The 25,030-nt window shown below is 43.3% G+C and overlaps 1 protein-coding gene across 3 annotated transcripts; it reads right to left on the reverse strand.

Moving 5' to 3' along the window:
• Nucleotides 1-11,604: 11,604 nt before the first annotated feature.
• zc3h4 (zinc finger CCCH-type containing 4) lies at nt 11,605-24,532 on the reverse strand. 3 transcript variants are annotated; one of them, XM_085184292.1, is made up of 14 exons: nt 23,014-24,532; nt 19,355-19,646; nt 19,156-19,260; nt 18,845-19,049; nt 18,320-18,471; nt 17,943-18,036; nt 17,355-17,488; nt 17,134-17,247; nt 16,424-16,535; nt 15,781-15,890; nt 15,164-15,642; nt 14,386-14,708; nt 14,036-14,284; nt 11,605-13,805 (listed from the first exon to the last, which is right to left on the reverse strand). In XM_085184292.1, the coding sequence occupies exons 2-14, from the start codon at nt 19,592-19,594 to the stop codon at nt 12,106-12,108; spliced, it is 4,017 nt and encodes a 1,338-aa protein (XP_085040418.1). In that variant the 5' UTR covers nt 19,595-19,646; nt 23,014-24,532; the 3' UTR covers nt 11,605-12,105. The 3 variants fall into 3 exon arrangements, with proteins under 3 accessions (XP_085040418.1, XP_085040417.1, XP_085040416.1); XM_085184291.1 differs by having other exon boundaries at nt 14,386-14,705; nt 24,202-24,530; XM_085184290.1 differs by having other exon boundaries at nt 24,202-24,530.
• Nucleotides 24,533-25,030: the final 498 nt, after the last annotated feature.

The following is a 25,030-nucleotide window of genomic DNA, read 5'->3' on the forward strand; positions in this document are numbered from 1 at the left end:
AAGTCGGTGAGCTGCAGCTCCGTTTGAGGAATGTGTGTTCAAGCCTCTGAAATGTGTTCACGTAGCTTTGGCAGCTTTCTGAATGGCAGGTCGTGCTGTCATCTTCACTTAAAAAATATTTTAATTGGTTCGTTTTCCTGCTCTTACCAGCAAACGTAGCTGAAGATGATTGTGTTAAATGGTTTAGTGTCATTCAAAGCTACTGTGTGTATTTTCCATCGGCATGCTGCGGCATGCTTTAACAACGCAGAGGCATTCTTTGCTCAGGCAATATCTTCCTGATAGCGCAATCAGACAAACTAGAGTCATGAACACTTGGGTGAAAAAAAAATAACATCAGCTATCCGTTTTATATTCCCAGTCAGAGACATGGGACATTTTTCACAAATGTAATTTAAGATTTTAATGTAATAATTACTACAAATAAATCTTAAGCAGATGAGAATCATTGATATTTCTATGTTTTGGGTCTTAAAATGATTTAATGAACCTCTAGGCTTGAAAAATAAGGCCAGCGTGGAAGGGCCAAAAACAGCACTTCCTCTTTGAGGCTGACTTCCAACGTGTGATGACGCCCATGTTGAAATACTACTTTACAGCTGAAATAAATATGTTTATATTCTGCTGGAAAAAATGTTTCTTCCTTCATAAAAACTGTGCAGTGCAAATATTTTTATAACTCATCTAGGCCAGCGGTCCCCAACCTTTTTTGCGCCACGGACTGGCGCCCGACAATATTTTCATGGACTGGCCTTTAAGGTGTCGCGGATAAATACAACAAAATAAAACTAGTACCGGTACCGAAAAAAAGAAAATTTATTCATAACACATGTGAAAAGACCCAGGAAAACCGAGTAAACGATAAAAACGATAACAAAATAACGCTGAAAACCGATAAAAACCCTGAAAACTATACATTTCACACCTGAGCCTCAACTCTCGCGGGCCGGTACCAAACGACTCACGGACCGGTACCGGTCCGAGGCCCGGGGGTTGGGGACCGCTGATCTAGGCTGTCAAGTGACAAGTGTTTTGATCCAAGAAGGCGTAGTTCTCTGCTGATTAACAGAGGTGTGTATCTGTGCATCCATCTGTGGAGGGCTGCTGCTTGCTAACCAAGTTTGCTAGCGTTACCTGTTAGCTTCACACGCCACCCTTTTGTCCAAATATAGCACCTTCGACTTCCGATAACTAACACCGTAGCAGCAAAAACACAAACACTGAGTCTAAAACCAATGGTGACGTCACCGTGGCGATAGCCATCTTACATATACAGTCGGTAAGTGGGTGTATTTATTTACGAGCTTTTTCTCCTTCGGTGATTCACACGTATACGGCAACTATATACAGCCTAGAATGGCAGCAAGTTGGTGGCCTGACCTGCTGAAGTCTGCTCCATCCATACTTTGGCTTCCCTCACCTCCATGCGAGGGTCAAACCATCATACCTGTGATTTGACAAAGCATTCATCATCCTGAGCCACAGCAGCCCAGACAAGATGACACTGGGAAAAATAGCACATTTAAACTGTTTCAGGCAGTGACACGTCCTGCACTGGAAGTAACAAAGGTTGTTTTCCCTGTTTTCCAGTTTTTCTTCCGCAGCTTTTATGAAGGTGACGTTTAGTAGTCCTTGTACCCGACCATTTTCAGGTGAATGTTTCTCTTGCTTATTAAGCCACTCAACACTGATCTATGAATCATTTAAGGTTTAAAAAAAGACACCGAACATAAAGAACCAATTTTAAACTGTATATTTAGACACTTTGTTACTTTGTCATGAAAACATTTGTTCCCTTTCCTCCTGCTGAATCCATGAAAAATGCCAACGATAACAGGTCAGCAGGTATAAAATTCTGTTTTTGCACTGACGGGGTGATTTACTTTAGCCACGAAGGTCCAGATGAAAGACCATACTCGGTTAACTTTCCTTCTGTTTCAGCCGAGGTGCATGGTGACACACTTTCAGACAGTTTGTATCACAGGCTTAAATTTTAGGACATCATGAGGAAAAGTCTACATTAAAAACAGGATCTTTCTCATTCTCAAGACATCTGTGCTGCACTGCACAGACTCTGTTGACTGTCCCTTTCTAAATAAACAGCGCAGCCTGAACACCAGCATCGCAGTCTAATAAACTATCTCCGATTACACTCAGGGTTTTGGCTTAATAACTTTTAGATGTTTACATATTTGCTGAAAATATACTCCAGGATTTTATATCTCTAAGAGCTCTCTCCCAAAATTCGCACAGCATTTGAAGAATGACATTAAATGTCAGTTTCAGGATGGTTATCAGTGTAGAGAGGAAAACGTTTTTCTTTTTTCAGACTCTGGCCTGGCTGAGAATGTGATGTTCCTTTTGGCTCTGACAGGAAAGCACAGCATTGTTTAGTTGCACAAGCGATCCATCATGGAGGAGGAATGGGACCAGTACAGAGGATGAAGAGGAAAACGGAAGGAGATATGAAAAGAGTTTGTTTTGATGGCAGCAAGGACAGTGACCATCAAACCATGAACTGTAGTAACCTGAGCACAAGGAAAGAAAGAGAAAGGAAAGAAAGAGAGAAAGGAAAGAAAATGAGGGAAATAAAAAGGACAAGGGAGGAAAGTACATTTTTAAAAAGGAAAAGAAAGGAGGAGTCTTCCCAGGATGGGAGCAGCAATGGGAGGAATTTTTTTTTTTACACCAGGCACAGGAAGCGGCGTAAATGTTTATCTTGTGGGGACCAGTTTGGAGTTATAGACCTTTGGAAGGCTTCCCACTTTCTGCCTTCAAACTGCTGTTTGAGGGTTAGGACCTGGTTCCTGGGTTCAGGTAAGAAAGAGTTTTAGGTCAGGCTTAGGGTAAAGGTTTGGGTCAGGCATGTAATTGTGGAGAGTTAGGATAAGAGGCTAGAAGAGCCGAGGGAATGCAGTATGACTGCCTCTGTATGTGTGTGTGTCTGTGTGTGTCTGTGTGTGTGCATGCATCAAGGCCTCGTGGGAACTGCAAACTTGACAATCCCAGACTCTTAGTTTGATGAAGTGGGGGCTAAATGCTGTTATCTCGCACACTCTCTCACCCTTATGCAAAACAACATAACATACATGTGCTCAGGCTCTCAGTTCTCCTTGAAGTCTGATCGTTTGTTTGTTTGTTTATTGGTTGGTTGGTTGGTTTGTTGGTTTGTTTTTCAGATAATGTGTTAAATCAATCAGCTGTTGATTTCATCATCTCACATTATCCGCCTGTAAAGTCCAAGTCCAGTTAGATATCCCTGACAGCATCAGGAGCAGAGTTCCCACGACACTCTGGGGGGTCTAAAGGTCTCCATAATAATCCAGCAGTCTTTAAAAACATCTAAGTGGAGGCTTCACAGACAGATACAGAAGCAACCAAAACATCAGGACCACTGTAGTCAAAGGGACATCGTTATTTCCATCTGCATATACATGATTCTGTTTTTCCATGTGCACATGTGGAAAGCGTGAGTCCAAAAGTAACATTAAGATCCCAGCACCGAACAGAGCAGGCCTCAGTGGCAACAAGTCAGATATGGCATCCAGGGAGAGGTGGGTTGCAAAGTAGCTTCACGTTCACTATACAAACAGACACACTTATGCAGACAGACACATTTGTGGAACCATAAATTACGCTTAAAGCAGCTTGAACAGCTCCACCTGTATGATGTCTACCAATTGGATATGTTGAAGAGTATCAGCTGAGCCATCAGCTGATGTTGGTAGGAATTGGCTGAAATGGACGGTGTGGTCCAGAAGTAACACAATTCTGCATGAAAACATGCAGAATTGCAGGGTTTCTTTCGTCCACATGTCACGTTCATTCAAGGTAATTCAATCAGAACATACAGTGAGTATTTCCAGCACTCAAGGTTCTTTGTACTGTAAGTTAAAGACCCTTTAATAATAATTAAAAAAAACCAATATTCAACCAAACCCCTGTAAGAGTGGGAAGGAAAAACTCCCTTTTAACAGGAAGAAACCTCCAGCAGAACCAGGCTCGGGGAGGGGAGGGGCCATCTACAGTGAACGATCGAAGGTGAGAGAGGGCAAAAGGGCAACACAAACAGTGTGGAAGAGAGTCAGAGATTAGTAATAACTAATGATCGAATACAACAAGGTGTATAAACAAATAGGAGATTGAAGAAGAACCACTCGGTGCATCATGGGAAGCCCCCAGCAGCCAAGGCTTAATGCAGATAACCAAAGGGAGAGTGAGTCTAAGGGTTCATTCTGGTCAGGATTATCTAATCCAGATGAGTTTGATATCAAACTCACCCTTTGCTACACTGTCACAAAAAATGATCTCAGGGTTGTATTTACTGTAAGTGAAATGATGATTAATACAAACAGCCACACACACGAAGGCCGATACAACACAGATACTGAGCTGTGAGGCTGATCTATAGGAACACACACAGGCACTTATGTGCACAGGCACAAGCATGTGTCTTCCACAAAGGCTCCAGTCACATGTTGAACAGATACATACCAGCACAGTGATGTCAGTTTGTTCATCCCAACCTCACACTGCTGATCTATTCATCAGAAACTCTGCAGCTGAAGGCCACAGTGAACACTGCCAAGTCTTTTAGCTATCAGAGTCTCTCAGAAATCATTTGTTCTTAGGGTCTTCTGACGTCACGATAGGCCGTGTGAAACTCATCAGGTGTAGCTGTGCGCTTACATTTTCTGGAGCACCAGATGGGTGGAGTCAGCACAGTAACAGAAGATGCAAGAAGTGGCACCAGGCGAGTTTTAAAGAAAATCCTTCTGACGCAGCAGGTGGAGCTGACACAGAAGGGAGCGTCCTGTTCTCGACTTTTCTTCTCATGCAGGAGAACCGGTCACGATTCCTTCACCAACTCCATCAAAAAAGTCGTTGCAGAACTCGTGTTAATCTGATTCCTGGTGGATCAAATACGTAAAACTTTAAGTGATCTATCATATGATTTGATACATTATAAGTCTGATTCCCTCAAGAAGGATTCAGACTTTTAATTACTGTAAACAAAAATGTGTTTTTAAAATAGCTGATGTTTGCAGAAAGCATCAGCAGAAAACAGTTGGATAACAATTTGCTGTATCCCACCAGGTGCAGTTTGCTGAGGCATGTTGCCAGTTTGTGTAGAGGTCACAAACTGGCAACATGCCTCAGTAGGAGCAGAAACAGATTCATGGCTCACCTTCAGGGTTTCTCACCATTTCTACCCAAAGCACAATAAAGAGTCCTGATGTTCCCACAGAGACAGTGTCATCAAACCTGAACTTGATTCTTTAACAAATTAAACATTTGATTTTATGTATTTTTCCTCAGCACATAAAAATAACATTAAAGGGACATTCCACCCGTTTGAACTTTTTATCATTTCCTGCATTTTCTGTACATTTTCTCCCACAAACGCATTACATGAGGCCTAATATGGTCAGTCTGAAACATTCCCAACTGGCTGTTACACTACTGATCACACGGACCACATAGCATTAACATTAGCTCAAAAAAATTAAAGGAACAGGTTTTAATCAGCGTCAGTTAAACTTCTGGGATACCGATCTGGTCGGTAAGTAGCAGAGGGCACTGTTAATCAGTTTCAGCTGCACCAGACGGGCAACAATGGAACAAATGATTTTACAGGTGGAGGCCACAGAAATTTCCTCCCTTCTCATCTTTTCTGACTGTTATTTCACTTGATTTGCATTTGACTCGGGTCATGGTCACTACTGGACCCTACAGGCACATGCTTGCTGAGGATGCACAGGTAGTCCAACTCCTCCAGGATGGCACATAAATACAAGGCGATGCCAGAAGACTTGCTGTGTCTCCAAGCTCAATAGCATGGAGGAGATTCCAGGAGACAGGTGCTTACTCTATGAGAGCTGGGCAGAGCCGTAGAAGATCCTTAACCAGTCAGCGGGACCAGTATCTGCTTCTTAGTGACAGGAGGAACAGGATGAGCACTGCCAGAGCTACAAAATGCAGCTGGTGTGAATGTCTCTGACCAAACAATCAGAAGCGTACTTCACGAGGGTGGACCCTGTGCTCACTGCCCAGCACCATCGAGCCCGACTTGCATTTGGCACAGAATACCAGAATTACCAGGTGCACCACTGGCGTCCTGTGCTTTTCACAGATGACAGCAGGGTTACCTTGAGCACACGTGACAAACATTAAAGGCTCTAGAGAAGCTGTGCAGAGGGTTCCTCCTGGTCCACGACAATGTCTGGCCTAAATCCAATAGAACACCTCAGGGACGTTATGTTTTGGTCCATGCGACACCTCAGATTATCCAGTGTCTTTGAATTGTTTGCTTGTTTACACAACAATCAAAACAACAAAGTAATATCCAGCGGGATTAGGATTTCAGTTAAGACGGCTAGGAATCAGGTCAAAGTTTGAGTCTGTTATTTAATAAAATAAGCTTTAATGAGGTTACAACACAGCATCTGAGGGGTTTTTTGTGTGTATTGTGGATAAAAACTACTACCGTGTGCTACTAACGGTAATGAAGTTATAACAGAACTATGTATGTATGTGGCATTTTCTTTGCTGCTCTGTTCGGTTCAGCGCACACAGTTCCTACTTTCCTTCCAAACACGAGGATTAAAAATAAGCCTAATAACGTCTAGTAAGTGTCTGAGCTGGATCTGCTGCAGGTTTCGGTTGCAGTTTTCACAGAGTTCAGAAAGACTTTCTGGCAGTTGTGTTCAAATGATCAGCTTGGCTGTCCCAACATAATAATAAGACAAAGAGGAGAAATGAGAGGTGGAGTTTACATTTGTGTATTTCTGACGTTAACAGACACTCTTATCTGAATCAGCTTGCAACAAGCAGCTCACAGAGACAGACAGACTCCCTGTCTGGAGAGCGTGGGCGCCTGGGAGGGAAAACGACCACAGGACAGTAATATGTTCTTTACTTTTATTTGACGCAGATGATGGGATTAGTTGGTTAATTGTTTAAGCGAAGAAGCTCTTTAATAGTAATTCCCAGTCCTCTGTGTGCAATAAATTCCTTTAGTCCTTTAACATCTGTGTCCTCCACTCTTCAGCGTGCAGCATGTGGGAATTTTTTAGAGACTCTCATGATAGCGAGACAGACGGGCACAAAAGAGATCTTGTGAATGGAGATTGAAAGTTCAGCCTGGCCACCAACGCCACCCTTCTCACACTGCGCCCCCACAGGCGCAGGACCAGCACTGCGAGCACTGCGGCTCACAGACCATCAGAGTCCAAATCCAAGCTGAAGTCGTCCTCTAAGAGGATCACGTCTTCTAAATATACTCTCACCACAGGTAGTTTCCCCGAACAGGGAGCTAAGCAGATTACTGATAACAGATACGCCGAACGCACAACTCAGAGTGTGAGGGAACTCTGGGAAAACACCACTATCAGTACAGGTCATCTACTTAACAATACAAAAAAAACCCCAATGCATCATACTAAAAGCAGATGACAGCGCTCCACATTTCCCTATTTCAGCAATGAGGTTGCATGTTCTCGGAAGTCTGGATCACCATATTCCATTCCATGGATCTTATCTGGAAAACTTCAGCTGTGCTGAAGAGTGAAGAACGTTTTTGTGATTTCTTTTTTTTGTTTGTTTTAAATTTAGTGTATTTTCCAGACTGTCTTTACTTTACTTTCAGTTTTGTCATTACTAAAAATGTAAACCTATTTGGCTGTTTTAATGTTTTATAAATAAATTATAATGGAGAAGAAATTGAGAATAAATATTACAATACAAACCAAAGTTTATTGAAGGCAGTTCACGTGCAGATGTCCCAAATTTTGATAAACATCTGCACCACAGCCTCCTCAGGCCAAATTAAGAAAGAGCCAAGTCAAAGATAAATGTGACCTAATCAGGGCAGTCTTTACAGAGTTTTAAAAGCACTTTGTCACATTAAATTATGATATTTTTATTTATAACCATGCTAAAATATTTTCTGATAAAACAATACAATGGTTTAAATCATAACTGTCTTACCATGAAATATATTTTATTGTCAAGAATGAAAAATCTTGACTTCTAAAACATTGTTCCACAGGGGTCTGCACACACTTGGGATCATTGTCCTTCTGCAGAGCAGAGCAACCAACATGTCAGACGGCCTCACATTTCACTCTAGATTACTTTGGTAAACAGAGTATTTCACTGTCGACTCGGTGACTGTAAGGTGCTTAAGCCTCGTGGCTGCAAAACCAGCCCAAATCATCACCCCTCCAACAGCGTGCTGGCAGTTGGCTTGAGGTGTTTGTGCTGATGTTCTGGGTTCTTTAGTTCAGCGGTCCCCAACCTTTATGCCCGACAATATTTTCATGGACTGGCCATTAAGGTGTCGCGGATAAATACAACAAAATAAAACTAGTACCGGTACCAAAAAAAAGGTGGTTTATTCATAACACACGTGAAAAGACCCAGGGAAACCGAGTTAACGATAAAAACGATAACAAAATAACGCTGAAAACCGATAAAAACCCTGAAAACGATACATTTCACACCTGAGCCTCAACTCTCGCGGCCCGGACCGAGGACCGGGGGTTGGGGACCGCTGGTTTAGATTAATTTGGTAAACAGAGTAGTTCACTGTCGACTCGGTGACTGTAAGGTGCTTAAGCCTCGTGGCTGCAAAACCAGCCCAAATCATCACCCCTCCAACAGCGTGCTGGCAGTTGGCTTGAGGTGTTTGTGCTGATGTTCTGGGTTCTTTCATTGATGCTGTGCATCATTGTCAAACATCTCCACTTTGGTCTGCTCCTGAAGTCTTTTGGTTTGTTCAGATACAACTTTGCAAATGTGAGCTGGAAACACATCTAAGCAAGCCCCACTTGTTCATTCTTTTTCTAACTTTGTTGTCATGAACTTTCAAACTGACATGCCAGCCAAGGCCTGAACATCACCGTGGGGTGAATTTGCTGAGACATTTGCTGATGGGCAACAACGATTACTTCTCTAACATCATTGCTGAGCTCATTTCTTCTTGTTTCAACACACACCTAAGACCACAGTTAACCATTATACTCTATACAATGGACTCCATGTATGTCCAACGCCTTACAAAAAGTAGTGTACAACTGATAATCACTGCCCTGTAGTTTTTGTTAAATAATTTTGTAATGTCATACTTTGTTTCTACCCAATCTTTAGACAATACTAATATTTTCCAATTTCTAAAACCTTAGAATTTAAAGAGGGTGTTCTCTGTTTTGTTTATGATGTTGTAGATTTGGTGTTTTACGTTACTTCGTTTGGCCAAGAAAGACATATGAGATTTAATGTCTGAGACTTCCTAATTAAATAAAGGTAATAATCATTTTAATTAGCTATTGGATAACCTTGTATAACATTGTGTTGTGCTGTGCTGAAGGTCACAGGCGGGTACAACACATAGAACCAAACTGGCAGAGGAGAACGTGCGCTCACGTGTGTGATAGGAAACCTTTGAGGTTCGGGATGAATAGTTTGTCTTCCTGGAGCCAAGCGCTGCAGGATGGGAGGGTAGCAGGAAGTGTGTCAGTAGTGGATCGTACTTAACCAGGAAACAGCCTGTGTGCTGCTGAGGTACCAATCCAAATCCACAGGGGCCGAGCCAAGAACTGCACGATTCAGGTCTAAATATATAAAAGAACAAAAAAAAAAAAAATGACAGCCTGCTTGTGAGAAATACATCTGAAAAGCAGGCCAAAGGGCGTTTTTAGATAATCTGTGATCTGACTGGAGACGCAGACAGACAGCTCAGCGGTCACAACCTTCATCCGACTGAACAATCGTGACTTCAATGAATTACTTAGAGACTTTGACAGAAAACAAAAATGCGTCAAATGAATCATCCGAGGTACTGACAACACAGGAAATACTTGAAACTGGTTGATCATGTATTAATTTTATTTAAATACTTACAACCTCACCTACAGTGTACAGTTAGAAAACTCCACTCCTCCAAAGACGGGAACTGGATACTGGTCAAATTTACATAGTGAGGGAAAAAAGGAACAAAACAATAAAAAGAAATCCATAAAGGAAAAAACAAACAACTTTCACACTTGCTATAGCTGACACTCGGCCTCCTGACAGGCTTTTAAATGGACTGGCAGGGAGGAGGACATAATAGTAAATTTTTCTTATCTGAATCTTCATACACAAAACCAGACGTGAACGTCTTTCCTCTCCTCACACTGCTGCAGCGCGCTGACGCCCCACTGAAGTGAGTGGTAATCTCTGACATACAAAATGATTCAGCTCAAAATTTACAAGTGAGGAAGTATATTTACTCAAGTATAAAAAAATAAATTAAAACGTTTATACACAAGACGGACGAACACGATCCTGAGAGCTGTTGTACAATCTTCACTTTCTGGAGGTCAAAAACATCTGAACCCGCCACAACTGAGCGCACACGTACAGATTCACCAACGAGACTGGCAATGAAAGCGCTCTATCCTTACAACAAACAGGAACAACCGCTTTCCCTCACCCTGATTCAGACGCTGGATTCACTTCTAATTCACACAGTTCATGGTGTTTATGGCAGATGTTCTGGAGAGAAGACTTGCACTCTCATCTAAGCTGCGAGTCCAAACCGTGAACATTTCCACAATTACACGTCCACTTTTTCAAACATTTTTTTAGTTTGTTTCATTTATTTTGGTTGGCATGGTTCAGATGAAAAGCAGAGGGAGCACAGATGAATGAGACACGTACAAGTCATCTGAATTTTAGGTCCAAATGTAGTTTATGATTGTCATGGTGCCACCAGCCAAGCGTTTCAATTGAGAATGCCAGGCAGAAAACTTCTCTGTTCAAAACAGCTAATAAAACAAAACAAAGAAACTAAACGCTGAGATGTAGATGACTTTTAATTCAGTGGTCCAAATTCGAATGTAATTAGGAGGAAATACATGGAAATAACTTTGACAAAACCAGTTTTGGCAGCAGAGATAAAAGGACATGATTCAATGGATAACTAACCGCTACCTAAATGTGCCAGTGGAGAGCGAAGTGACAGAGTCAGTCATCAGTCTGAGCAGCTAAACCTGTTTCCTGCTTTTTCCTAACGCCCCCCCTAAGCTTTACGGAAACTAGAGCTTAAGTGCTCTCCATATTCACAAACCGATAAAAATAAATGTTCAAGTTAAAGTCTGTTTCTCCTCACAGCAACAAGACTGGAGAAAAGGCAAAATCTGTGAGAATTAGGGGCTTCGACGGTTGTGTAGTGGTTAAAGAGCCTGTCACCTGTAAGCGCTAAACACCTGAAATGGAGCTGTACATGAACAGCCTGAAGGGTTACAGCCACTCAAAATATAAATACAAGCCTCAGAGACACAAGCTGACAGTGCAAAGGAGTAGAAAAATACTTAAAAAAGCATTTAAGTAGAATAAAGACCATTTCAGTCATTTCTGCAGAAAAAAAAAGTAACATGGAAAGAAAAAAATATGCTTTAGTTCGATATAACGCCAAAGACAGAGGACAGTGGATGAAAGCAAAGGCAGTGATATGGAGGGCATTTAGTTTTTGACAGGTGTAAAGTAAGTTGCCTCAGTGCTCTTAATTCTGTTTAAAGAAACACCAAAAATAAACAATATATTGTTGGGAAAATCAGATATAAAAGAAGCTTTTAATTTGTTACAAAGAGCACAGCCATCTGTAACTAACCAGAAAATATTCATATATACACGAGCACATCAGCTTTAAGAAGAGAAGAAATATGAAACAGAAGGATGTGAGAAACTTAAATAAAAGGAGATTTAAACATATGTGATGCTTAAAGTTTCATTCCATATAAATGTGTTCTGTTGTCAGGATAATCATTTTCATTAAGCACTGAGATGAGAGAATACATCTATTTATACATCAATAAGTCTGTTTAAAATAGAGATTTCACTTTAAACGCTACCCGAGAGTCTTTTATAGAATCTGAAACACTGTGGTTGGGTGTGTGTGTCTGTGTGTAATATGTCTGCTGCCAATCTTATCAAAACTCGTCTTACAGGCAGTTGCTGCAGTGCACGTTTCTCTTTTCACTGACATTTTCAGTGTCCAAAAACCTGAAACAACCCACACCCAGCTGCCACATCTGGGGCGTCAGGGTCCCAGGATCAGTGTCACTGGCAGAAGGGAGAGGCTGTGGGGTCAAAGCCTTTGAAAACTTCCTTCAGGGAGCCGTTGTCCTGCTCTGTGGCCGCCTGATCAGACTGTGCAGGGCTGTTTCCCCCAAAGGGGCTGCTTGTCCCGCCAGGCTTACTAGCCTGCTTCACAACACCAAATAAAGAGGATACTGGTAGGTTATGGACCCCTGCGGGCCCCTGGTCTGCAGCAGATCCAGGAGCACCCTGACCTCCAGCTGCAGCCACCCCAGCTGCAGCAGCCCCGCCCTGAGCTGTGGAGTTAGGTGAGGGTGCAGGTTTGGGCCGGGGCCTGTTATAGCTGTTGTATCTATCCGTGCCTTGCTCTGTACTTTTCTCTGGCTCAGGTTGGTCCAATGCAGACTTCCGAACAAAGAGGGGCTCCTTGGATTTAGGTTTACTCGTTGTGGGGTCACTGAGTTTGGACTCAGTTTGGCTGGCTGAGTTAGGCGAGTTGTTAGAGCCACTGCTGGTACCAGGGCTGCCTGGTTTGTTTGTCCGAGGGTCATACAGACTAATGCTGCTCAGCACACTGGCACCCCCTGGTGTCCCGGCCCCTACACTGCGCCCTGCCCCAACTGAGGAGAGCAGCCGTGGGTCGTAGGGAGCGATGGCAGGTGGAGAAGAACTAGATGTTGGTGCAGGAGATGTGGACGGAGGGGGCACAGGTTCTGATGGCTGCTTCAGTGCCGACTTTGGTGGCTGGAGACGGGGATCAGAGGGGACTTTGCGGGCAACACGGGGGTCAACGGGCTTTTCTATAGAAGCTGCAGGCATGGGCTGAGGTTGACCCATAACTGGCATAGTGGTAGGGGGTGTGGGTAAATGAGGAGGAGAAGGAGTCTGGGACGTGCTGGAGTTAACATTCTTCAGGATGCGAGACAGAAATTCAAATTCTGGGAGGGTAGAAGCTGAGGAGGAGGGAGCAGGGGCGTCTAAGGAAGGAGGAGGCTGTACGGAAGGAGGTTGCGAGTGAGAGAGTGGCGTGTGTAACTGCTGCTGCTGACCGCGGGACAGACGTGAGTCAAGGGTGGACACGGGAGGGATGCCTGGGGGTAGAGGAAGCAGATCCTGCTTGGGAATAGGGAGCGGAAGCAGATCTTCAGGAGACCAGGTGATGGTTTTAGCGAAGGCTGGCATGTGAAGAACAATATCCTTCTTGATGTGGCTGAACTGCTGCAACTGGGAACGTGGGTCTTTCAGAGCCATACCCATGAGCGGATCCAGAGGAATCGGTACGGGCTTGTCCCGTAGAACCCGCTCAGTCTCCTCCTCATCCACTGCCGGGGTCGTGAGCGGAGGGGGTTTATAGACCAGGGGAGGTTCAGGCTTAGCAGCTGGAGGCGAATGGGAGGCAGATCCTGCTGAGGCAGCAGCAGCTAGCCTAGCTAGCCTGGGGTCTGCAGGTGGTCCAGATGACGATGGAGCGAGTGTGGAGTGGGTGGGGTCAGAGATTTGAGCTGACTCAGCAGCACGTGCCAAGCGTGGATCCCGAGCTAAGCGGGGGTCTGCTGGGCGAGCCGGAGGATGGGAAGGAGAGGCTTTCACAAGGCGTGGGTCGCTCGGATGCCCGTCAGATTTTTGAGGAGCCTGGGTCTGCTGACGGAGGGTCTTCAGGATGGAAGTCACGCTACCACCGCCATCCTCATCCTCACTAGAATACCAGTTCCCTGAGTCACCTAGGAAAAGAGGGATTTGACATTTTGGTCAAATCTAAGCAATCACTGAAAGGGTCACCTCCGTCTCATTTCTGTTACACACAAAATGGTTTTAAGTCTTAAGTCTTTGGTTTTACAGGTTTCTCCTGTTTTTAGACAGTCATACGGAAAGAGGAATACTTGCAAAGGATGCTACATCTCACTATGCCACAGGGATCATTTATACACAGATGCAGGTGCTGTTCCTCTACCTTCAGTGTCTCTGCTTTTTTCTGCTCCTCCCTCAGCCATCCTGCGAGCTCTTTCCTCTTCCTCTTGCTGCTTCTGTTGGATCCTCATGAAGAGGACGCGCTGAGCAGGTGGCAGAAAGTCAGGCACAGAAATCCCCCCCTGATTGGCTGTGGCTCCATTAGCAGGGCCTTCCTGGTTGCCTGACTGATTTCCAAATGTTCCTGTGCCTCCTCTCTCGTCCATACCGGAAAAACCCTGGTAACTGTCACCTGATAGGGAACAGACAACATTCTCATAAGCTTAAGAGCCACTATTGTTTGAAGTAAGCGGCTCAAACTCTATTTTGGTATTTAGTATAAAATGATCTCACCTTCTTGAACCACACCCTCCATCTTCATACCCTCTTGCTGATTGTAGAAATTATTGTAGAAGTTTCCTCCTCCCTGAGGAGGACCTGGAGGCATAGCACCTCCATGTGGAGGGCCCTCTCCTGGTGGAAATCCTCCCATCATTGGTGGTCCACCGGGTCCCATGTTGGGAGGGCCCTGGTTCATTCCAAGGTTGGGGCCCATGTTCTGCATGTCAGGGGGCATCATACCTGGAGGGGCAGGGAATCTGGGAGGAGGGGCACCAGGGGGCCCTTGAGGTCCAGGTGTTGGGGTCTGACCCTGGTTGGTACTGGGGGCCTGGCTTCTAATACAAAAGCGGGAGTGTGATTTAGAATTCGGATAGTGACTCTCAAAGCAAACATTTTTTTTTTAAAATTATTTAGAGTTAATTAAAAAAATGAAGATACTAGTTCATGTTACACATTATTCTCTCTGCTAGTTGTGCATTTCCTAGAAGTCTGACAAAACCAATAACCAAACACTAAAATAATTATTGCACTGAAAATCCTTTGTCTACTCAACACTCAGGGCCCGCAGGTTTTGGGAGGAACCTTTGAGCTGTTGTGAATCTAAGCAGCTGCTTCTCAGCCTTAAAGCAGTTTCACAGATGTTCAGAAAACGTTTTCAGTTCTCAGAGTAAAAACCTCAGACGGTATTCCTACATTGCAAAAACTGAGAACTTGGATCTTCCTACAGACAAAGTCAGGATGCGGATTATACAAATACTCTCTTTAATTCTTTGCATTTCCGATCTCTTACCTAACTGCGAGTTTCTGGGCCAGCTGTCCTGTGGGCTGAACTTTAATCTCAAACAATGAGGGGATCTTCTTCCCCATGCCTCCTCCTCCTCCTCCTCCACCAGCAGGAGGTGGGGGACCCATGTGGGGAGGAGGAGGAAGGCCAGGGGGATTCGGCGGGCCACCTTGGAAGGGACTTCCATCAGGACCGTGGACAGGTGGACCAGCGCAGGGACCAGGGACAGAAACAGGCCCTGGTCCTGGGGGACCTTTGACAGCTATGGGCACCTGATTAGGTCCAGGAAGACCCCCAAAGTCCCCAGCTGGAGGCCCAGCGAAATCCACACCACCTGTGTTGGTTTCAACAGGAACGGGCCGGGGAGGGGTTGGAAGGAGGCCGACTCCAGGAGGGGGCTTAGGAAGCGGGTTAATTCCTTGCTTCTTCAGCTCCTCCACCTCTTTTTCATCCTCAGCTCCAGCTTCTGCATCCTCTGCCAGCATCTACAAAACCAAGAAAAAATACTCTGCTGGGTGAATCTGACTGTGCGAGTGACAAAAATTTAACTTATATACACTTAATATTGTGACAGTTTACAGAAAATAAACGAGGTGACTGTCTTCGAGGTCGGAGGTTCCTACCTTGTTAAGCAGCTCCCGAGTATCATCATTGAGTTCCTCGTGGGAGAACATACACTCGTCACCATTGACACACTTCCCTGTGGTGTGGAACAGCTTACAGGGGAATTCACGTAGCACGGGAGTCAAGGAGGAACACTCGTGTCACATTATCAGTTGTGTCAACATAGTTATCAGACAAAGTGGGTACGACGACTGATACAGCACTGCATCACATTTAACCTCACTCACATACAGCAGTACATCATTTACCCTGATTATTGGATATAACAATTTGCTAGTTCATCTTTGCTTCATAGTGTTAATGGTTGTTAAAACTAATATGAAAACTAAATGGTCATTTTAACGATTGGAGCTTTTAAAAAACAAACAAACCCTGAAACAAAACACTGGTGCACATATCGAGCAAGGGGTCAACTTTGGCCTGATGGCCCGCTTGGATCAGAATAAACTGGTGTAAACCCTGGATTGATTTCACTTATGCAACTTCACACTGGTAAATATTGCCAGCTTGACTCTTAACTTGACTTACTAGTCAGAGATTCAAGTTTAATTTGATTGGAAAAACTGGTTCTGCTCCACAACTCCAGACTGCCTTATCTATACTGATAAATAGGCTCTCCATGTGGTCAACAGCAAAGGATATCATGCATGTAAGGACAGTGGTCAGCTCGGGCACAGAATCCAGTGATGTAGAACTTGCACAACTCCTTCTTCTTTGGCAGCTCAATGTCATGGCTGAAGTTACAGTGGTCGCCCTGTTGTATGGGGAAAAAGTGTGTGTTATGGATGTCAGGGCTGAGACAGCAGCCTACAGATAATTTGCAGACCAAAATAAACAACACATCAGACATTTCCTCTGCATCTTGCAGCTGTGGTTATTACATGCTGCTGTAAGAGTTTATGTTAGTATAAAGCCTTTTATAATATTTGCATTTAGCTATAGATTCCTTTCACCAAACGTTGAAATTTCCACGGGAAACAGTTGTATTTTTATCCAGTCAGGAGGTAGCTAGTGTGCTCAAACAGTGTAGTTGAGTGTAAATTTGTTTCTAAAACATCTTTCTAAAACTCTAAAATACTATTTTAAAAATGTGTTTGCGATTGAGGTATGAAATCATGAAAAACTATTAGAAAGTTACTTTCAGCACAGCGGGCAACTCTGCATGTTTGATTTGGCAGAGATGTGCGCCGAATGCCCTTCCTAATGCAACCTCAAAGGAGATGAGCACATGTCCGATTGGAACTAATGTAATACAAAATTTGTATATGTGCACTTTGAAAAGTGAACTGACCTGTATGTATATAATAAAAGATCATTAATAATACATATTAATGATATTTGTGCCATCCTACCCAAGTGCATCTCCCCTCGATGTAGTACTTGCAGATGGCCTTTCCTTTCTTGTCCTGGTGCTTTTCATTCTGATTCCTCCTCCCCATTCCCGGTCCATCACCTCCAACACCATCCTGAATCCACCGCACACAACAAGCAAATACAAATTAGCTGTACTGTCAAGTTTGTTACCAGATCAGGGCTCTTTAGGCTGAGCTCATAATAATTATGAAAGTTTTACCCCGTTGTCCATGTCTCCGTTGTCATCATCATTCCCCATGTCTCCTCTTCCTCTCCCTCTGTTTCGACCCTTTGCTCCTCTAATCATACCCCGTCCTCCTTTACCTCTGCCTCGCCCGCGGCCCCCTTTACCACCTGGTGGAGAAATCAAGAGACAGTGTGAGTGACAAAAGGATATATTTCCCCATTAATTTTGCATAAATCATAGTTTTAGCCATTTTAGTTCCCTTAACCCTCCCTTTAATGCAACTTTCTGCTGATTGGCCTCACAAACAGGTTTGAACAGCATGCGGGGCTTCAGTGCTCAGCTAGAGCTGTGTGCCGTAGTATGGACATCTAGCTTCTATGACATCAACAGGATGAAAGATTTTAAAAGAAATACTGAAACTGAGTGTTTAGAACAGTCTGGTACCTCAGTTTTTGGCTCACAGAAACACTTGCACATACACTGATGGCATTATTTGAGTCTTTGTCCATATTTAATATGTGCACACACAATTATCTCAATAATATATGAAAACAGGAAAAAACAAACAACGAAGGTCAAATTTAAATAAAAGGAAATGGAAGGAAGAGACGAAAAACAAACCTCTGCCTCTGTCTTTGGACTTCTTGTACTGGTTGAGCTCTTTCGAGTAGTCATCATAGTCATCATCACCCATGTCGTAGTCATCATCTCCATACTGTAAGGACGGGGATTATTATTGTAATTTAACTGACTCTTCGTGAACTTGGAGCAAAATATAAATAGAACAGAAGTTGTATGTTTGTCTAAGCCAGATCAGGCTCGTTTTCTGAAGTCAATTATTGCTCCACGTGGTCTTTGTTTACTGGCACACTTCCAGTATATTTAAACAACTGCGCACACACACAAAACACAGGAAATGTAGGAGGGAAACATTTTTGCCTTCTAAACTTTGACCAAAGCAAAAGACAATGGGTTTTATTCTGAGCTCTAATCCTCACCTCCATTTCATCTCCGTAGCCGTCTCCATCATCATCTCCTCCCATCTTTCCTCCTCCACCTCGCCCTCCTCTTCCTCTGCCTCCTCCTCTTCCCCTCCTCCCTCCTCTCATTAATCCACGGCCTCTCTGGTTCTTCATACGACCTCTGGCCCCTGCACGAAGACAAAGAGAGAAGTGAAGTAAGAATAAGCTACAAAAGTGTGACACCACCTGTCAGCAACTTATCTGAAATTTGTATTGACAAGAGAACTTGTATGTATGTATGCAAATATGCTCGAGTGCAAATTCAACTGTGGTGCAGGTAAAATAGTGAACTTTGATAACACAGTGATACGTTTTTCTCTTTCCTTGTTTGAAAACATCCCCAGAAAAGACGGCTGGCCTTGTCACAACGTTGGATCTTAGGTTTGATTTTTCCGCGTACAGTCTTGCTATGAAACCGTGTTGACTTGTCAGCTGAGCAAATATTTAACATACAGCAGAATATGTTTAAAAAGTCTATTTTTCAAACTGCCGTGAAATTACCTCGCCCACCACGGCCGCCTCCTCCCTCCTTGGCCTTTCGGTACTGGTTGAGCTCCTTGGTGAAGTCATCGTAGTCATCATCCCCCATGTCTTCCTCTTCCTCTCCCTCAAAATTGTCATCTTCGTAGTCATCGTAACCTCCGTAACCCTGTTTCTCCATCTTCATGTAACCACCCCTCTTTGAGCCACCGTAGCTCCCACGAGACTAGAGAGAGATAAGACATTGATAAACAGAGAATACTTTCATAATGTTCATATTATATTATGCACACGTAACATGTGTGTTGGGAAAGTTTTCTTTTCAGACTTACAGAACCGTACTGGGGGCTGTACTCTCTATATTTCCTTTTCTCACTGGGACTGTAGTCAGACTCATCGCTGTAGTCTGAGTGGTCATCATCCGAGGACGCATGACGCTGAGAGAAAAAGGGACAAATGTTAGAGACGATATTTTTGGGTTAAGCCAGAAAACAAGGGTGTTTTCATCTCTGCATTAACCACAATTCTTACTTTATGTCGTGATTTGCGTTTCTTCTTGGACCTCCTCTTTTCTCTTTCCCGCTCCTTCTTCCTCTTCCTCTTACGACGGTGGGCTCTCTCGTCGTCTGAATCGCTGCTAGCGTGGCGCTCCCTACTTCGCCGAGGCCGCTCCGCCGACCCTTCGTGGCCTCCTTCACCTCCACCCACTTCTTCACCGTCTCCACCTGGACCGACTGCTGACACACCTCCTGCCATTTCTTCCTCCTCCATTTCTCCCCCATCATCTTCCAACTCACCCTCCTCCAGCTCTCCATCTTCTGCCCTGTATATGAAAAGAAAGCCATCTTTAATATTATGGTCACAAAATTTTACAACGATAAATGCACAATAAAATTATACAAACAAAGAGGAGGAAGCAAGAACGACTTTATACACGCAGCTGGGGGGAAATCGGCGAAAACGAGTACAGAGGCTCGGCGAATTTGAAAATTGAAGATACAGGAATACATGCACAATTCAAGAACGAGTCATCGATCATAATCTGCTGCTAATATCATAGATGGTGCCATTTTTTCACAATTGAGCCGTTGCGATTTCAGACTTTTCAGAAAATTATCGGTCAAATTAATCTAGATCCTTGTTTACTGTGTGTTGTATTTTTGTATCCTGGGTATGCCGCTGAGAGGAGACCCTGGGATAGATACAGGACATCCTGGAGAGATCATGTCTCTCAACTGGCTCAGGAACCCCTCCGTGTCCCCTTGGAGAGCTGGAGGATCTGGCTGGGGGGGTCTGGGGGTCTCTGCTTACACTGCTGCCGTGTGACTGTGATATGAAACACGAGCTGATGGTTGTATATAATTCTAAAAGAGACTATTAATCTGTAGCACGTACCACTTTCTGCCAGGAAAATTTCTGATGCTGAAGGTTATACTGTGTATTCTGATGGACCGTCTATCACACCGTTAGATGGGTAAATATAAATTTAACTGCAGAATTTGAAATCTATGGCAGGTTGTTGTTAAAGTTAATGGTTTTGTATTTGTATACACATGCATTCCTGTAAAGACTGCACATAATAAGTATCTGGGACTGCCATAAGAATCAGCCCAGGATGACCTTTCAATCGTATAAGTCAGGTGAAGGCAACACTAAAATGTCAAACACAACACTTTATGCATACACTGGGAGGGATATATAATCGCACTCAAGATTAAAAAAACAAACTCAAACGCTCCTGCAGTGAGGTCAGACTGCACAGCTGCTTATTGACATATTATCTAGGTCATCCAAACAGAAGGAGATAAAAACACGCTGAATGGTGAACTAAAATACTGTGTATTCAAGGCGAACTTTCTACATCGTCTACACAGCTTCCAGAAAGCATCAACACCTTTCCTTTGGATTTAATCTCATAACGTGACGAGCACGAACAATTTCAGACTTCAAATTAGGTCATGTGTATATGTAATACTGTGCTCCTATTATTAACACTCACGACAGCAATACTGGTGTGTTTTCACCTTGTGAGCCTCTGTGCGTGTGTTATCATACACAGATAAAATGCAATCATCACTCCTACAGCAGCAGAAGTAACCACAAAGGAAGTCTGCGCAATATGCCAAGTGATTGTGTTTTTGTCTGTATGCAGACAGATTTTAGCCACCACAGCTGGAACACTGCCAGAGTAAAAGGATCCAGAGGTAAAAAAAAATACCCTATAAGGCCTTTTTCTTTCTTTTGAATGTATTTTAACTTCTAATATGAAGGACATCCATCTGGTGTAGAAAAAATAAATAAACAGAGACAGTTCCTGCTGTTTGATGTCTGCTGTAACTGAGGATGATCTCAGAGAAGGTTGAGTACTTTAACGTGTTTATGTTTGGCCATCTCTCAAAACAACAACAAAAACTTGCAACAGAGTGCTGCAGTAATGAGTCTTAATCTCAGATTAAATTGCCGAACAAAATATGTATTTATCATAAACTTTTATTTCCCACAGAGCACATTTCCTGCCACAATCTAGAAGCCCGTGGAAACATCCTACTGGCTCTTAGCTGAGGGAGCCAGATCGATGCCAACTTCTGGGCCGGCCCACAAAAGGAAAAGAAAAACCCTGTGGCACTCTGTTACGTCAAAACTGTGCAAGACACACGTCATAAAATGTTGACACAAAAATGTTAGTAACAAAGAAAAGAAAAAATATTAGTACCTCCCTATTTGAGTAAGACGCTTGTGTCTCTCCTGCAAAGGCCAACACCCAAAGTAGGCTGACAAGCACTGTGTTCAGCAGTCAGGGAGAGGTCTGAGCTCTGGATGATGTGAACAGGAGTTAACGGATTCACTGAGAAGACTACTGCCATTCAGTATCAGACTCTCAAAGGCAGGTTTTGTCCTCCTCTGAGCCCACAGGGAGCTAAGATGGAGCAGGTGGTGGAAGACAGTTGATCTGCTTTTGAGGCAAAATGTCAACTCCCTGTACGTGTAGTCTGCACCACATCCTCAGCTCACCGGCTTTCTCAGGGGAAGCAAATTAATCAGCCTTAATCATCAGAGCCCAATTTCTCCCCTCAAAACAGCAAATATATTATTAATAAAGAGAGAATGCCACAAACACGTTAGCTTAAAGAATGAAAACGACCTCCAGCAAAGTCCAACTTCCACCACAAATTCTGGCTGCTACCAAGATGTAGCCTGCCAAGGGACTGCTTCAAGGAGTACAAAGGTCATCTTTCATTAGTAGCTGTTCCAGATTTGACTGATTTTTAGGTTTTACAGTGCAAAGATATCCACAGATGACCTAGTAAACTCTCACTTTTATTAAAAATTGGGCTTATAAAAGCTGGACTCACTCCCAGAAAAAATTCAGTTATCTCTAATTGCTCACAAGACACAATCCAGAATAAACTACAAAATCTGTCTTCATATTTGGTACTCGGGACCATGAGCCAGAATTAAACTACACTTATTCTCTCTGGAAATATGTAGAAAGACCCGCAGTATCAGATACCAACTAACCCAGTTCAGTCCATTTTTGACATATTATCTAAAACACGTTAACAGACTCTATAAGATGATTTGTCCTAAAAAAGCTATCAGCTTTTAATCAAACACCACAAACTCAGTCCGCTACTTTATGACTGGCATTATTGCACAGACCTGTTACAAAGGAGGGCTCCCTTTCATAGCACAGGGATTTGGCTGTATTGTGGAGGCAGGTTGTTGTGAATAGGGGGTGGCTGGGAATCGCTATGGGCACAAGCTGTTGGCCCCCCTGCAATTCTGAAATACCCCCATACACACACACACATATCACCTGCTGCTTCCTAATTTAGGGAATAACATAAAACAGCAAACCCCATTCAAGCATACTCTATACTACCAAAACAAGCTTAGCTGTACAGAGCTGTGGAGAGGAAAAACTGTTATTTATAAGCTGAGCATAATAAAGTCCAGTCCTGTGCATGATCAGTTTGCCATGTTAGTTACACCAGACAGTTTCCATTTATATCCAAAGTGTAAAATCTCCAAACAAACCTCCTACCAGACAGCTTAGGTTTAGCAGAGCACATGATTATTCCGGATCAAATGGTTTACCATGCATTATGGCACATTATTAGCTCAATATTCGACTCCATAACTTAACTCTATAAGCACAAAGGGCCACGATTAAAATGGGGAATACTTACTGTGACGGGCTTTCTTCACATTTTGCACTCAAAACAACAAAAAAATAAAGCTTCTCGCTAAACTTTTGGGGACACTAAGTGGGAGTTTGTGGGGATTGGAAAGTGGGGGACCAACCGGGTACAGCAAATTTTGCCAACTGGAGACAGTGGAGAAGGGAACTTTTGTGTTTGACTTTAAACACTTTTGGGATGCTTTGCAGACGTTTTACACATTTTGGGGGAGGTGGGGGGGACTTCGGGGGGATGTTGGGGACGAGTCAGTGTGGGCACGACTGTGAATAAAAATGGCATGTTAGTTAAAATACATCCATAACTACAGTAAAACGAAAAAAATCTAACTTTAACGACAATTAAACTTAAATGTTTAAGGGCGTTCATAAGGGGAGCTACAGGGGTTTTCTTATTTGAGTTATTTACAATTAATGAGACGATGACAATTTTAAGTGCGTAACGCCAAGGGTGCAATTAAGTGCTACGCTCCGCCAACGGCACAAATGCATTTGAACCGATAATAATCGACGATAGTGATCAAATAACTTAAAGTTGGGCTACTTAAAAAACAGCAGCCATTAGAAATATCGACGACCTTAAAAATCACAGTCAACATAAGTATTAGCCCTTAGCTTAGCCTTTCTCTGTTGTTGCCAACAGCATACGTTGGTAACACCAGCTAACATGCTAACGCTGCTAGCCTGAGAGTAGGCCTCACCGTTAGCAAAAAACCCACCAGTTTAATGTTTGTTTTTTTCCTTTTACCGCTGTGATCGCTACTGATACCAAACACACACGATTAATTGAACTAATTAGTTAAGTTTTTAAGAGAGGGTGATTAGTTAACCAAGGCGCCGTGATCAATCGTCGAATTGTTAAGTATGGTCGCTTAAAGTATGATTTATCTGCCGTTTCAACCTCATCTCTTTTCCTTGAGACAGGCTGGCTCGAGTCGATTGCTCGTTGATTGTGATAAACGTAAATAAAACACAGGGAACAACGTTATCCCAGAAGTTTTTTTGGCCTCCCAGTTGGCGTTGTCGTATCAACATGGCGTTACCTCTGTACTCGTTTTCCAGAAAAGGCGAATTTAATCCCTCTGACAGAAAAAAAGGAAAAAGAAACCCCGGGCTTTTTGTGTAAAAGCACAGGACAAATAAATAATTTCATTTAAATATGACTGTAGAATTACTCGACCTTTCGTCAGTCAGGAGACTGTTGTGTTCGTGGTTGGTAGTTGGGGAGTTTGGATGGACAGTCATGCTTTCCACAGCCATTTCCTCTAGCTACATTGAGGTGCAAAAAATTACAACTCGACACTGGAAACTACTGGCTTATGCGTCACTTCACACTAGGATCTAATTGTTTTGATTTTAGGAAGAGTTTCAGTTCATAGTAGGCAATTCTCCACTACAGTTGTAAGAGAAATATTGAGTCCTGACGTTCTCCGTCCTACTGTAGCGATGTGAAATGACGACTGATGAACCTAAAATGGCCGACCGTCTTCTCCAAGGAGAAAAGGGGCTGGCCTTCCCGAGAGTGACATCATGACGAATAGCGTACGCTCCTCACGGAAATCAACGAATGGCAAATTTACAGGGGGAAATGAAGCCTGGATATTGACTTGCAGGTAAACCGTCTCCCCCAAGTAATCTTATTCGATTATTAACGATTTCAAAACGTATATATATTTTTTAATGTTCGTACTAGATCGATGTATTTCTCCCTGTTATTTACGTTGGCTTGAAGTCAATTTCATTCACTGTATTTTATTCTTAGGTCGCTGTATTATCTTTCGTATAATATTTCGTGTTAGTGAATAAAAGATTGGTCATTCTACATCTCATTTTCTCCCGTGACCTCGTACTTGTTAGGGTCATTATAACACAAAGGCTCAATATGTTCTTAAATTCTCGACACTCTGCGGGCAGTCTGATTATAAGGCAATACCCAGGGAAAAATCAGCCCCATTCTCCTGCACAGTTACGTGACAAAGCTGAAACTTACTTAATTACGTACGCTTTCA

The sequence above is a fragment of the Neolamprologus multifasciatus genome, chromosome 14, assembly GCF_963576455.1.
Source record: "Neolamprologus multifasciatus chromosome 14, fNeoMul1.2, whole genome shotgun sequence".
NCBI lineage: Eukaryota > Metazoa > Chordata > Actinopteri > Cichliformes > Cichlidae > Neolamprologus > Neolamprologus multifasciatus.